General features: G+C 46.8%; 1 protein-coding gene across 1 annotated transcript in view; it reads left to right on the top strand.

The window, feature by feature from the left end:
• The window catches only part of sdf4 (stromal cell derived factor 4), an 89,284-nt gene that overhangs the window by 47,046 nt on the left and 25,979 nt on the right, over positions 1-16,259 (top strand). The window contains exon 3 of the mRNA XM_078238904.1: positions 7,131-7,244. Within this exon, the coding sequence (XP_078095030.1) occupies positions 7,131-7,244 (114 nt within the window). The remainder of the gene's footprint in view (positions 1-7,130; positions 7,245-16,259) is intronic.

The following is a 16,259-nucleotide window of genomic DNA, read 5'->3' as shown; positions in this document are numbered from 1 at the left end:
CCAGTGACTAATTCTGTCACGTCAAGATTCCAATTAATTGTTTTAGAATTTATACGCATTCTTCAATGTTTGTTCTTCTAAATACCAGGTTTGTTTGTGTCATTTGCCTATTTGCAAGTCCTCCTGATTGTTTCTGTTTGAAAGCAGTGTTTATCAGAGGAATCACAACACTCCCCTCATCCTGCCTCGTGCATCACTGAAGGTTAGATAATAAATCTCAGTGTTTCCATTTCTGTTGCAGTGCGTGTTTTAACTCCAGTTAATCAGCTGCAGTATTGCTCTCTGCAAGTCGGATAACGATTTATCTACTTTCTGTCCTGCGATTGTTTTGTGTTTACTCGGTTTTAATCTCATTTTGGGCTCTGATAACTGATTAGAATGGTGGCTTTGAGATTGTCTTGCAAAAGTGTATTTTATTCTTAAAATATCTGAAAGAACATGACAGAACGTTTCAAAATGGCCGTCACAGAGTGCGATAATGTTCAAGTTTTCTCCAGAGATCACGTTCAACTCTGAGGTGCTTCAACACAAACAAATATCACAGACATTTCCAAATGATATTGAAGTTGTCTTCATCAGAGGTGCTTCAATGCAATTGTGGTCCATCTGGTTCACTGTATACACTCACCTGAGGGGTTTTATACAATTCCTGCCGAAAGGCCTTAGACAACAACTTTTCCCCATCTCGTAGAACAGATTCCCTACAGTGCAGAAGGAGGCCATTCGACCCATTGAGTCTACACCGACTCTCCAACGTAACATCCAAACCAGACCCTATCCCCGTAACCCCCACGTATTTACCCAAATAATCCCCCTAACCTACACGTCTTGAGACACTAAGGGGCGATTTGGCATGGACAATCCACCCAAGAAAAAGCCTGAGCACCCGGAGGAAACCCACAGGCAGAACGTGCAAACTCCACACAGACAGGGACCCGAGGCTGGAATTGAACCCGGGTCCCTGGCGCTGTGAGGCAGCAGTGCTAACCCACTGTGCCACCATGCCGCCGAGAAAAACAACTCTTACCGTTGAAATGTGTGGGATATCATTCCACATAAGGCACGATTTGTTCCAAAGGAACGTCATGAAACTTGATATTCAATGAGATGTAGTCAGCAGGATCATGCCTGTGCGGCGGAGAATGGTGGTTTTGAGATCGTATAGTTAGTTTCTGTTCATTGGGTGTGGGCGTAAATGGCTGGGAGAGCATTTATTGAGGGCAGTTAAAAAGAATCAACCACAATACTGAGAGTCTGGAGTCAAATATAGGCCAGTCACATGTAGACAATTGCCAGTGGTTTCATAGTCACTGTTAAGAGTTCAATTCCAGATTTTTAATGAATTCAAATTTTGCTATCTACCCCAGTGGGATTTGAACCCTGGTCCCCAGAGCAGTCTGTGTACATTGGATTACTACCATATCACTCCGCCACAGTTTTTATCTGAGTCCCTTTTGAAAGTTACCATTGAATTGGCTTCCACCATCTTTCCAATGCGTGCTCTCCACATCCTCAGAACATGCTACCTTTTATTTATTTTAAAATATCCTCATCTTCCTCCTTTTGCAAAATATTCTAAACCTGAGGAGGAGCAAGCATCTCATTTTCCGATTAGGCACATTACAGCCTTCGGGACTCAACATTGAGTCCAACAACATTAACCTGTGACCTTTCCCCTCCACCTTGATTCCTTTTTTAAAAAATCCAAAACTCTTCAGTCCCAATGCAAACTACCTCCTTTCCCCCACTGGGCCATCTGTCACTTGTTCTTAGGTTTCGCTCTCACTGAGCACTGACCTTTGTTCTCCCATTAACACACTCTGCCGTCTTGACTTCATGCCACTATCAGTCCTTCACGCTGCCATTAACACTTCCTCTGCCTTGTGCCCTGCACATCTTTGTTGCAACCTTTCCTAGCTTCCACACACCTTTGCATTTCTATTTTTGCTCCACCTCCTCTTGTACAGCATAAAATCCGTCACATCTCCCCCTCTCTTTAACTCTGAGGAAGAGTCATCCTGACTCGAAACGTTAACTCTGTTTCACCCTCCGCAGATGCTGCCAGACCTGCTGAGTTTTTCCAGCACTTCCTGTTTTTGTCTCAGGTTTCCAGCGCCTGCAGCATTTTTGCTTTCACTTATTATCGTGTACCTGTGTCCTTTGGCTAACGGCCCTCCTGCCAGTGGAAACCCTTTCTCCTCGCCCTAGTTTATCAAAGCCCGTTGTGGTTCTGAACATCTTTGATCCAAGCTGAACAATCGCATCTCGCTTGAGATAGCATCACATTGAATGTACAGTGGTTTAGTTAATCACCACATGAAAGTGTGTCCTGTGAAAGTAGTGGGTTCGGTGACGGTAGCCCTGGTGAAGCCCTGGTATCATTATTGACAGCAGATGCACGTGATTTAAAAACCAAAATCCTTTTTTAGATGTGGTTTGTGCTCTTACAGTTGCATTGCACGATGCAAGCCAGCTTAATCTCGGCCCTTTGGAGCAGCAATTAGTAAATAGCGTATAATTCGATGAAGGCTAAATGTAAAAAGGCAGACACAAGTCCAGGACGTTTCCCTATTCGTTCAGGGATAAACTCACTTCATGCAGGATTGTGAGACGGTGAGTGAACTCTGCAATGGCAAGGAGACATTTTGGGGTGGGCGGCACGGTGGCACAGTGCTTAGCACTGCAGCGCCAGGGATCCGGGTTCAATTCCGGCCTCGGGTCAGTGTCTGTGTGGAGTTTGCACGTCCTTCCCCCGTGTCTGCGTGAGTTTCCTCCGGATGCTCCGGTTTCCTCCCACAGTCCAAAGAGGAGCAGGTTAGGTTGCCCCTTAGCGTCAGGGAGACCAGCAGGGTAAATACGTGGCATTAGGGGGATAGGGTGGGATTGTGGTCGGTGCTGACTCGATGGGCCGAATGGCCTCCTTCTGCACTGTAGGGATTCTGAGTCTATGACATAGGAGCGCAAGTAGGCCATTCAGCCCCTCGAGCCTCTTCCACCATTTGAGAAGATGATTTGTTTGTGTTTCAAATTCTACGTTCCATTCAACCTCGGATAATAGTTTCTTACATAGAAACTAGAAGCAGGAGTAAACATTCAGCCCTTCGAGCCTGCTCCGCCATTCATTATGACCATGGTTGATCACCGGTTCTGGACTCACCCACAAGAGGAAGCATCCTTTCCACTTTCATCATTGATCATTCCACTTTCCACTCTCTGTAAACTTGAGGCGACCTCTAACTCTGCTGCCTGCATCCCAACTCCTACCAAGTCCCCATTCTCCCTTGTGCTCACTGATCCACACCAGCTCCCAGTTAGGCAACACCTTGGGCGTGATTTTCCCAGCCCGCTACGCTACCCAACCAGCAAATATGTGGGGTGATGGGAATAGGGCCTGGGTGGGATTGTTGTTGGTGCACTGTTGATGGGCCGAATGGCCTCCTTCTGCACTGTAGGGATTCTATGATACTACGATTCCACCTGTGGGAGGGGCTGTAAAATTCTGCCCCATTAGTGGGCAGTATTTTGCTTTTAAAGGAGGAGCATTTTCCTGTAAAATATTTTGGTGGGCGTTGTACGGAATCGTGCAGCTCAGAGGAAGTCCAATGTGTCTGTGCAATCTCTCTGAAAGGGCTATCCAGTTAGTCTCCTTCTCTCCTCTGTGTATCCTTTACAAAATGAATCCCAAATATCTATTCATTTCCCTTTTAACATTCCTGCTTCTGTTTGTGGTAGTCCTTGCCACGACTTAATAACCTCCTGTGTCATTTTGGAAGTTCCCCTCCAAACCACTCACCATTCTGACTTGGAAATAGATCGCTGTTCCTTTCCTATTAAAATCCTGGAACTCCCTCCCTAACAGCGCCATGGGTGTACCTACACCTCAGGGACTGCAGGGATTCAAGAAGGCAGCTCACCACCCCCTTCTCAAGGGCAATTGGGGATGGGCAATAAATGCTGGTCTCGCCAGCAAGGTCCGCATTCCATAGATGAATTTAAGAAAATATTTGACAAAGAAGGCAATATTTCTGCTAAGCTGGCCCTTCATTGTTTTGCTGGTGGTTTTCAGTTGCCTCCTTCGGTCGAAAGTTACGTTTCCTCCCTGTGTCAGCCTTGGCTCTGGCTTCTGAGTGACAAGGTTCTGGGTTCAAGTCCCACTCCAGGACTTGGGCACCAAAATTCTCGGCTGATGGTCCAGTGCCGTACTGAGGGAGTGCCGCACTGTTGTAAGCACCAGCTTTCCAATGAGGCTTCAAACCATGGCCCCACCCGCCTTCAGGGTGAATGTAACTGATCCCACAGCACTGTGCCGGAGAATAGCGAGCGAGTTCTCGCCAGTGTCCCAGTCAAATATTTATTCCTCAATCAGGAACAGCAGACAAACAGGTTCTTTGGTCATTACGTATTGGTAAGTGTTGGAGCTTGCAGTGCACAAATTGGCTGCTGTGTTTCCCACATTACACAATGATTGCAGCCCAAAAATACCTCATTGGCTGCAAAGTGCTTTCAGACGTTGATCATAAAGCTCTATATAAATGCAAGTTGTTCTTTTTCAGAAACAGTTTCACCTCCACATCTCCCTCGCCTCCCTATTAAACCCAACTCTAACCAGTCATCTCTCCTCGTATCACCTTGCAGGTTTAAGAACATCAGAAATAGGAACAGGAGGAGGCCATTCAGCCCCTCGAGCCCCTGCTCTGCCATTCAATACGATCATGGCGGATCTAATAGTGGCCATAACTGCTTTTTTTTTTCTGTCTGCTCCTCCGTAACCCTTAACTCCCATAATCGATCTACCTGTGTCTTGAATTTATTCACTGACCCAGCCTCCAGCAGTCTTCGTGAAACAGAATTCCACAGACACCCGATTCTGAGGGAAAATATTCCTCCATCTCAGGCTTCAGTGAGAGACCCCTTATTCTGAAACCATACGCTCTAATTCGAGATTTCTCTAAAAAGGAAATCGCCTCCTCGGCATCTACCCTGTCAAGCCCCCCCCCCCCTCAACTCTCCTCAACTCCAATGAGTGTAGATCCAACCTGCTCAACCTTTCCTCATCCGACAACCCTTCAACACGGTGGCACAGTGGTTAGCACTGCTGCCTCACAGCGCCAAGAACCCAGGTTCAATTCCGGCCTCGGGTTTAAAGTTTATTTACTATTGTCACAAGTAGGCTTACATTAACACCGCAGTGAAGTTACTGTGAAAATCCCCCAGTCGCCACACTCTGGCGCCTGTTCAGGTACACTGAGGGAGAATTTAGCACGGCCAAAGCTCCTAACCAACAGGTCTTTCGGACTGTGGGAGGAAACCGGAACACCCGGAGGAAACCCACGCAGACACGGGGAGAATGTGCAGACTTCACACAGACAGTGACCCAAGCCGGGAATCGAACCCGAGTCCCTGGCGCTGTGAGGTAGCAGTGCTAACCGGAGTGACTGTGTGGAGTTCTCCTTGTGTCTGCGTGGGTTTCCTCCGGGTTTCCTCCCACAGTCCGAAGATGTGCGGGTTAGGTGAATTGACCATGCTAAATTGCCCCTGCGTGTCAGGGGGATTAGCAGGCTAAATATGTGGGTTTACTGGGATAGGGCCTGGGTGGGATTGTTGTTGGCGTAGGCTCGAAGGGCTGAATGGCCTCCTCCTGCACTGTAGGGATTCGATTTAGCTCATCAGTCAGCCTGGTGAGCCTTCTCTAAGTTGCTTTCGGTGCAGGGAGATCCCTGCTTTGTTAAGGAGACCGGGTTTGGTGTCCTACTTTAGGTGGTGTTACTGTGAAGTGCTTGGTGGCTATTTCAATTTGCTAAAGCCATTATATAGATAACCTTACGACAGCTGCAATAAGTAGTTCAGCCGCAACAAGTAGGCTGATCGAAACTATTAGCGTCTGTCGCCTTTGATATCAGTAAAATACCTTTATCTCCTCGAGGTGACTCATTTCCTTTCCCCAACTTCCCCTCCCCCTGACGTCTGCACGAGCCCGGGAATTCATCACTCACCTGATAAAAAGAAAAAAAACATGGCTTTCCTGGACGTAAAGGAAAGGTTACTTGTCGCTTGTCACAGTCTATCAAGTCTGCAAATCCCTATTAGCAATCTGGCCAAATAATGAAACGTGAAATCTTTTGGAAACCAATTTATCTTTAGCGCTTGGAGTGGAATGAGAGAATTTCTGTCTAGGTTTGTTCTGGTCACTGCACTGTCAACTTTTAATTCATAGAAATCATCGAATCCCTACAGTGCAGAAGGAGGCCATTCAGCCCATCGAGTCTCCACCGACAACAATCCAACCCAGGCCCTATTTCCATGCTTACCCCACTAATCCCTCTAACCTATGCATCCCGGGACACTAAGGGACAATTTTAGCGTGGCCATTCAACCTAATCCGCACATCTTTGGAGTGTGGGAGGAAACTGGAGCACCCGGAGGAAACCCACGCAGACACGGGGAGAATGTGCAAAACTCCACTCAGACAGTGACCCAAGCTGGGGATTGAACCCGGGTCCCTGGAGCTGTGAGGCAGCAGCACTAACCACTGTGCCACCGTGCCGCCCTCTTGTGGGGTTTAACAGCCGAGATGTTGCACCTACTATAAATTATACAAGGCAGCATTTTCCAGCCCTTTCCGTCGATGGGATCTTCCAGTCCTGCTGAAGTGAAACATTGCCCCCCCCCCCCCCCCCCCCTCTCTCCGGTGACAGGTTTCCCGGTGGCAGGGTGGGCGAGGCATACAAAACACCATAGACCTTGGCCAGACTGGAAAATACTGCCGGCAACTGATGGTGAGCTGCCGTGCAGGGCCCGGTGGGGGGACTGGAAAATGGCAGCCACATTTTAATTCATTTCTGCTACTTCAGAGGATGATGAATGTGCTCGATGAGAAAGACGACGGAGGCAAATTTTGCTTAGAAATGAAAGAGAGAATAATTTTTTTTGCTGATGAAGGAAATGAGTGGGTGCTGAGAGAGAGAGAGAGGGTGCAATTCCGGTAATTTCTGGGTTTGGGACCAGTTCCACCTCGGGCAGAATCTGTTTAATTTCTTCCCCCCCCCCAAACTATCCGCGCGTTTTGTGCCACGCAATTTTTTGTAAGCACGCTTCTAATTTTTCGTTCAACTTGTACCATCTTCCTGTAGGTCAAGTGTCCTGGGATGAGTATCGGATCAAGTTTCTGGCAAGCAAGGGGTTTAATGAGAAAGAGATTGCGGAGAAAATCAAAAACAACGAGGAATTAAAGATTGATGAAGAAAGTAAGTATCTACTGGCAATAAACTAACAAAATGCACACACTTAAAACTGTGCACTTCCTACACATGCGTGCTGTTGACTCCCAACTCCAATTTCAGTCATTCGGAAAATAATATTCAATATAGCGATACGGGCTATATTGATGGTGAAAGAACCAGCATTAATTTCTTCTTATCTCAGACATATGATTATCCCAAATCTCCAAAAAGAGTTAGAAAGCCAGTTGAGTGAATAACTGAGACTGATGCACTGTATCACGCACTGCTCCTTCTGGGATTGTGTTTATATAATTCCCAGTGATAGAACAAAGAACAAGGAAACGTACAGCACAGGAATAGGCCTTCCAAGCCTGTGCCAATCATGTTGCCCTAACTAAACTACAAAAAACATTTTCTGCCTGTACTCGGTCCATATCCCTCACTTCCCTCCCTGTTCATGCACCCATCCAGATGTCTCTTCAATGTTGCTAATGTGCCTGCTTCCGACATCTCCTCTGGCAGAGTGATCCAGGCACCCGCACGTGGGCACAGTGATTAGCTCTACTGCATCAGAGCTCTAGGGACCTGGGTTCGATTCCCGGCTTCGGTCACTGTCTGTGCAGAGTTTGCACATTCTCCCCGTGTCTACATGGGTTTCCTCCGGGTGCTCCGGTTTCCTCCCACTGTCTGAAAGATGTGCTGGTTAGGTGCATCGGCCATGCTAAATTCTCCCTCAGTGTACCCGAACAGATGTTGGAGCGTGGCGACGAGGGGATTTTCACAGTCACTTTATTGCAGTATTAACATAAGCCTACTTGTGACACTAATAAATGAACTGTGAAAAACTTCCCCCATATATTTCCCTTAAACTTTCCCCATCTCACCTTGAACCTGTGCCCCCTTGTAATTGACACTTTCACCCTGGGGACAAAGCCTCTGACTACCCACCCTGTCTGTGCCTCTCATAATTTTGTAAACCTCTCTCAGATCTCCCCTCAGCCTCCATCTTTCCAAAAGACTCCTAGCCTCGTCTGGACTGGAGTATGGAGACGATCGGACAGTCCTCTTTGCTGAAGACATTGTACTAGTGTAGGTTTGAGAGCAGGTCTCCTGTTGCTGCAACTTGGCCGGGTGAGGGGTGGGGATTGTTCTGGATTAAGGATGGAAGCTGTGGCTTCGCGGTATTGTCACTGGACTAGCAATCCTGAGACCCAGGGTAATGCTCCCAAGACCCGGGTTCGAATCCCGCCATGGCAGACAGCAAGATTTGAATTCGGTAAAGAAACTAGAATTGCAAAAGATCCATTGATAACCATCATTGTCTGAAAAACCCACCTGGTTCACTAATGTCCTTCAGGGAAGGAAATCTGCTGTCCTTACCTGGTCTGGCCTACATGTGCAATGTGGTTGATTCTTAAAACTGCCCTCTGAAATGGCGCAGCAAGCTGCTGTGTTAAAGTCAGGAGTGGGCAATAAATGCTGGCCCAGCCACATGAACGAATAAAAAAAGGTCTTATTAAAATGTAGTTAAATCAGCCAGGATTCCCACTCCTGAATGCTGAGTAGTGACTCCCGTCGGAAAATGCAAGTGGGGCAGTGACAAGGCCTGCGTCAGGCACTGTTGTGATGCCTCTCGTGGTTGAACAGCCTTACTATCCATGGAGAATGGGCCATCTGAGGGCAGTCAGCATCTGTGGAAGTGCACTTTTTAAAAAATCCATTCATGGGACATGGGCATGGCTGGCTGGCCAGCATTAATTGCCCATCAGTAGTTTAGCGAAGGTGGAAAGAATCATCAGGAGAGCCAAAGACAGATCTGCTCACCTTAACCTTTTGAAAAGGACACCAACCAGACCTTCTGAAACTCGCCTTGCTTCCTGTTTCCGTCTCTCTTTGCAAAGCCGCGTTGCAGAAAACCCGAGCGCCCCCTCACGAAAGGCTAGTGGTGTGCTCACTTTGGAGATGTTATCAGTTTTGCCTCCAAACGTCGCTGAGAAGTCAGCAATTTTTGCCTGCGAAAGAGTGGAAACAGTTTGATCTGAAATACCAGGTAGATGTTTGCTATTTACATCTGGGGAATTTTTTTGTGTTGCCTAATTCACCGCTGAATGGGTTAAATTTAGATGTCAGAAACTTGAAAATAACCTTCTGTTCCACTGATGGGGTTGTTTGTGAGCTGAGTATTTACTGAACCTCCCGCCATGATGAAACATTATTGATTCACATCTCCCAATGCTATGGCTTTGTGCTGTCCTATTTAACTCACTCCCTGTATGTGACTAAACGCACAGCACAATAATCAAACCGTTGCCAATGGTTATGCTCCTGGGTGTCCTCGTACTTTCATGGGGAGACGACGGCCTCGTGGTATTATCGCTCGACCATTGATCCAGAAACTCAGCTAATGTTCTGGGGGCCCGGGTTCGAATCCCACCACGGCAGATGGTGGAACTTAAATTCAATAAAAAATATCTGGAATTAAGAATCTACTGATTGGCCATTGCCAATTGTCGGAAAAAGCCATCTGGTTCACTAATGTCCTTTTAGAGAAGGAAATCTGCCGTCCTTACCCGGTCTGGCCTACATGTGGCTCCAGAGCCGCTGCAAAGTGGTTGACTCCCAGCTGCCCTCCAAGGGCAAGTAGGAATGGGCAATAAATGCTGGCCAGCCACTGATGCCCATGTCCCACGAGTGTGTTAAGAAAAAATCTAAGATTGTTTCTGAAGATAAACTCAACATTAAAAACCTGTGTCAAATCATCCTGTGTACTATCAATGTCTGGATAATTATTGTCCTGCTAATCACACTGTCCTATATCCTTTTCCAGATCAGTATATCCTTCCTGAGGTACAGTACCCAAAACTGAAAACCATACTCTGACCAAGTCTTTATACTACTGAATCATCCCTTTTATATTCCAGCTCCCTAGAGGACAATATTTCATTATCCTTTTCTGTTTTTGCACTTCAGACATATTTTAATCATTTATTTACCTAGATTCCCAAATCATCTTGCACCTCACATAGGGACTGCGATTTTGACCATTTGCCCAGAGAATCATAGAATCCCTTTCTCTACACCCTAGGTATGACTGTACCACTACATTCTGCACTCTCTCCTTTCCTTCTCTATGAACGGTATGCTTTGTCTGTGTAGCGCACAAGAAACAATACTTTTCACTGTATGTTAATACATGTGACAACAATAAATCAAGTCCCGACAGAGCCGAAGGAGGCCATTCGGCCCATTGAGCCCGCACCAACAACAATCCTACCCAGGCCCTATCACTGTAACCCCATGTATTTCTCCTGCTAAGCTCCCTGATACTATGGGCAATTTAACAAGGCCAATTGACCTAACCCGCACATCTTTGGACTGTGGGAGGAAACCGGAGCACCCGGAGGAAACCCACACAGACACAGGGAGAATGTGCAAACTCCACACAGACAGTGACCCAAGCCAGGAATTGAACCCAGGTCCCTGGCACTTTGAGGCAGCAGTGCTAACCACTGTGCCACCGTGCTGCCCAAGATCTTGTTTCATCTATAATAAACGAATTTAAATTTAGCTCAGGTTTTGTTCTTTAAGTGATAATAGGTTTTGATAGAAACCAAATTTGACTTCCGAAGAATTTGATTATTAGGCGCCCTTGGAAATTAACTCCTTCTTCCACTTTGACAGAGATGTTGAGAGGAGGCCAGCTTCTAATCTTTGAAATAATGTTCTTTTGAGGTCTGGGTAATGGGAGGGTTGGCTGGCCTGTCTGCCATATTCCAGCCCCTCCAGTTTTTAAAATATATTTCATGGGATGTGAGGGTCTGTGGTTGGGCCAGCATTTGTTGCTCATCCCTTATTGCCCTTGAACTGAGTGGCTTGCTAAGGCCATATCAGAGGGCAGTTAAGAGTCAACCACAGACCAGGTTAAATCTGGCACATTTCCTTCCCTAAAGTGCAGATAGATTGTTTTTTTTTACGATGATGATAGTTGTGATTGTCACAGTTACTGAAACAGTCCAGATTTTATTAGTTGAATTTAAATTTCACCAGCTGCCATGGTGCATTATGATGCGATTAGGCGAGATTTAGCTGGCATAGGTTGGGGAAGGAAACTGCGGGGCATGGGCACAATTGTAATGTGGAACTTGTTCAAGGAACAGCTACTACGCGTCCTTGATAAATATGTACCTGTCAGGCAGGGAGGAAGCAGACGTGTGAGGGAACCGTGGTTTACTAAGGAGGTTGAATCTCTTGTGAAGAGGAAGAAGGAGACTTCTGTTAAGATGAGACGTGAAGGCTCAGTTAGGGTGCTTGAGAGTTACAAGTTAGCCAGGAAGGACCTAAAGAAAGAGTTAAGAAGAGCCAGGAGGGGACATGAGAAGTCTTTGGCGGGTAGGATCAAGGAAAACCCTAAAGCTTTCTATAGGTATGTCAGGAGTAAAAGAATGACTAGGGTAAGATTAGGGCCAGTCAGGGACAGGAGTGGGAAGTTGTGCGTGGAGTCTGAAGAGATAGGAGAGGCACTAAATGAATATTTTTCGTCTGTATTCACACTGGAGAGGGACAGTGTTGTCGAGGGGAGTACTTAGATGCAGGCTGTTGGATTGGATGGGATTGATGTTCATAAGGAGGAGGTGTTAGCAATTCTGGAAAGGGTAAAAATAGATAAGTCCCCTGGGCTGGATGGGATTTATCCTAGGATTCTCTGGGAGGCTAGAGAGGAGATTGCAGAGCCTTTGGCTTTGATCTTTGTGTCGTCATTGTCTACAGGAACAGTGCCAGAAGACTGGAGGATAGTAAATGTTGTCCCCTTGTTCAAGAAGGGGAGTAGGGACAACCCTGGTAATTATAGACCGGTGAGCCTTACTTCTGTTGTGGGCAAAGTATTGGAAAGGATTATAAGAGATAGGATTTATAATCACCTAGAAAGGAATAATTTGATTAGGGATAGTCAGCACGGTTTTGTGAAGGGTAGGTCGTGCCTCACAAACCTTATTGAGTTCTTTGAGAAGGTGACCAAAGAGGTGGATGAGGGTAAAGCGGTTGATGTGGTGTATATGGATTTCAGCAAAGTGTTTGATAAGGTTCCCCATGGTAAGCTTTTGCAGAAAATACGGACACATGGGATTGAGGGTGATTTAGTGGTTTGGATCAGGAATTGGCGAGCTGTAAGAAAACAGAGGGTGCTGGTTGATGGGAAATATTCATCCTGGAGTTCAGTTACTAGTGGTGTACCGCAAGGATCTGTTTTGGGGCCACTGCTGTTTGTCATTTTTATTAATGACCTGGATGAGGGCGTGGAAGGATGGATTAGTAAATTTGCGGATGACACGAAAGTCGGTGGAGTTGTAGATAGTGTAGAGGGAAGTGGCAGGTTACAGAGGGACATAGATAAGCTGCAGAGCTGGGCTGAGAGGTGGCAAATGGAGTTTAATGCGGAAAAGTGTGAGGTGATTCACTTTGGAAGGAGTAACAGGAATGCAGAGTACTGGGCTAATGGTAAGATACTTGGTAGTGTGGATGAACAGAGGGATCTGGGTGTCTATGTGCATAGATCACTGAAAGTTGGCACCCAGGTTGATAGGGTTGTTAAGAAGGCGTACGGTGTGTTAGCTTTTATTGGGAGAGGGATTGAGTTTCGGAGCCAGGAGGTCATGCTGCAACTGTACAAAACTCTGGTGCGGCCGCATTTGGAGTATTGCGTACAGTTCTGGTCGCCGTATTATAGGAAAGATATGGAAGTGTTGGAAAGGGTGCAGAGGAGATTTACCAGGATGTTGCCTGGTATGGTGGGAAAATCGTATGAGGAAAGGCTGATGGGCTTGAGGTTGTTTTCGTTAGAGAGAAGAAGGTTAAGAGGTGACTTAATAGAGGCATACAAGATGATCAGAGGATTAGATAGGGTGGATAGTGAGAGCCTTTTTCCTCGGATGGTGTTGGCTAGCACGAGGGGACATAGCTTTAAATTGAGGGGTGAGAGATATAGGACAGATGTTAGAGGTAGGTTCTTTACTCAGAGAGTAGTAAGGGCGTGGAATGCCCTGCCTGCAGCAGTAGTGGACTCATCAACATTAAGAGCATTCAAATGGTTATTGGATAAACATATGGATGAGATTGGAATAGTGTAGATTAGAGGGGCTTTAGATTGGTACCACTGGTCGGCGCAACATCCAGGGCCGAAGGGCCTGTACTGCGCTGTAATGTTCTATGTTCTATGGTGGGATTTGAACCCAGAGCATAAACCTGAGTCTCTGGATTACTAATCAAGTGACGTTACTACTACATCACCATCTACCCGCCAGTGCCCCATGTTGCAAGGAACAGGGTTGTCCATCCTCAGCATGAGGTTGTCTAGCTGAGACAAGTTGCCCATGAGACCGACAGTCAGTAAAGTTGTAGAAGTAGCGTCTAACTTGCACCTTTTTCCTATTGCATTCGCTGCCCCCAATGTGGTCTCCTCTATCGGAGAGACCAAGCGTAGACTGGGTGATCGCTTTGCTGAGCACCTTCGGTCTGTGCGCAATCAGGACCCTGACCTTCCGGTTGCTGCCATTTTAACACACGATCCTGCTCCCGTGCCCACATGTCTGTCCTTGGCCTGCTGCAATGTTCCAGTGAAGCTCAACGCAAACTGGGGGAACAGCATCTCATCTTCCGGCTCAGCACGTTACAGCCTTCCGGTCTCAACATCGAATTCAACAACTTCAGATGATTTGCTCTACCCCACCTCGGCCCCCTTTTGTTTTCATTCTATTTTATTTAATTTTTTACTGTTCTCTACCTTTCATTTCTTTCTTGTCCCAAAAAAAAACAGCTTTGACAAAGGGCCATCTGGACCTGAAACGTCAGCTCTTTTCTCTCCTTACAGATGCTGCCAGACCTGCTGAGATTTTCCAGCGTTTTCTTTTTTGGTAATTGTAGAATCCTTGGGCACTGAGAGGTGATGGATTGTTGATTAGGCCCTTTGTCCCATGTCCAACAAGGGGAGCACGCAGTCTACAATCCTTGAACGTTGGCAAGGCCTCCTTAAGATAGGACCAGAAAAAGAGAGCAGCACTTAGCCCACTGGCTATGACAACATGGCAACTTTTCTCTTTCCCTTGAGGCAAGGAGTGATACTGGAATTCAGTTGGATGGTAATGAGGTTTGTTACAAATATGACTCCAGTTTGCCGTAGTGAAATAAATCACTCCATCCAAGTGAGATTATCATCAGCAAGCTGTTTGTCGGTAATGGCAGACTCTTGGTCATATGCGATGTAGGAGGTTTTGTGGCAGAGTGGGTGCTGCCCATGCCTCTGGGTTCAAGTCCCACTCCAGGGCATGTTGGGGCGGCACGGTAACACAGTGGATAGCACTGCTGCTTCACAGCTCCAGGGTCCCGGGTTCGATTCCCGGCTCGGGTCACTGTCTGTGTGGAGTTTGCACATTCTTCTCGTGTCTGCGTGGGTTTCCTCCGGGTGCTCCGGTTTCCTCCCGCAGTCCAAAGATGTGCGGGTTAGGTTGATTGGCCAGGTTAAAAAAGAAATTGCCCCTTAGAGTCCTGAGATCCGTAGATTAGAGGGATTAGCGGGTAAATATGTGGGGGTAGGGCCTGGATGGGATTGTGGTCGGTGCAGACTCGATGGGCCGAATGGCCTCCTTCTGCACTGTCGGGATTCTATGGTCACGGAAGGAGCATTGACAACATCATTCAACAGGCTGGTAATTAGCTTCCTTCCACTAACCCCCAAAGGGAAAGAAGTGGGTGTGAGGATATGAAACAAATAAACGTAAGAGACACAGGACCTACCCATGGGAAAGATCATTGAATAGAATCCCTACAGGAGCCCGTTCAGCCCATCGAGTCTGCACCAACAACAATCCCACCCAGGTCCTATCCCAGTAACCCCATGTATTTACCCTGCTAATCCCCCTGACACTAAGGGACAATTTAGCATGGCCAATCAACCTGACCCGCACATCTTTGGAGTGTGGGAGGAAACTGGAGCACCCAGAGGAAACCCACGCAGACACAGGGAGAATGTGCAAACTCCACACAGACAGTGACCCAAGGCCCGAATTGAACCCAGGTCCCTGACTCTGTGAGACAGCAGTGCTAACCACTGAACCACGGTGCCTCCCAAGCTCAGTGACGTCAAGCCAAAGGAAGTATCTAGTGGAGGCTTGGAATCTATAACCGGGGTTAAGGGTAGAATGTGGGCATGGGGTTCAGTGGAAAAGTGCTGGGTTAGGTCGATCATTCTGCTTTGTTTATTGCCCCAAAATCGTCATTGAAAACTTTGCAGTTGCCCTATTCGAGCTTCATCTGCCTCTTTGAGATATTGGACTGGATTTTCCAGTCCTTCCTGCCAGCGGAATCTTCCTGTCCTGCTGAAATTGACTCCCCCCTCCCCCCACTCCGGTCGCAGGTTCCCTGGTGGCAGGATGGGTGAGTCATATAGGTGACGCTGTGTTGGTTGTTATTGACTTCCTCATCTTTCTCTAGCTGACCTTCAGGTTAGAATTGGTTTTCCCCAGTCATTGATGTTGGGTCCACATCTAATTGATTTTTAAAAATTCATTTGTGGGACATGGGTGTCTCTGGCTGGCCAGCATTTATTGCCCATCCTGAGTTGCCCTTGGAGGGCAGTTGAGAGTCAACCACATTGCTGTGGCTCTGGAGTCACATGTAGGCCAGACCAGGTAAAGACGGCAGATTTCCTTCCCTAAAGGACATTAATGAATCAGATGGGTTTTTCTGACAATTGACAATGGTTATCAGTAGATCCTTAATTCCAGCTATTTTTTATTGAATTAAAATTCCTGCATCTGCTGTAGCGGTATTCAAACCCAGGTCCCCTGAACATTAGCTGAATGAATAGTCTTGCGATAATACCACTAGGCCGTCACCTCCCCATAACTGAAATAACAAAGATTGCTGGAGAGAATGTGGTGGATGTTGTTTATATGGTTTCGAAGAAGCATTTGCCAAAGTATCACGCATTAACAAAATCAAGGCCAGTTTCCAATGGGTTAAAAAATTGGCTTAATAACAGAAGGC

This window comes from Mustelus asterias, chromosome 22 (assembly GCF_964213995.1).
Source record: "Mustelus asterias chromosome 22, sMusAst1.hap1.1, whole genome shotgun sequence".
Taxonomy (NCBI): Eukaryota; Metazoa; Chordata; class Chondrichthyes; order Carcharhiniformes; family Triakidae; genus Mustelus; species Mustelus asterias.
Note: the sequence above shows the minus strand (reverse complement) of the source record. Positions and strands in the feature narration are given on the sequence as shown.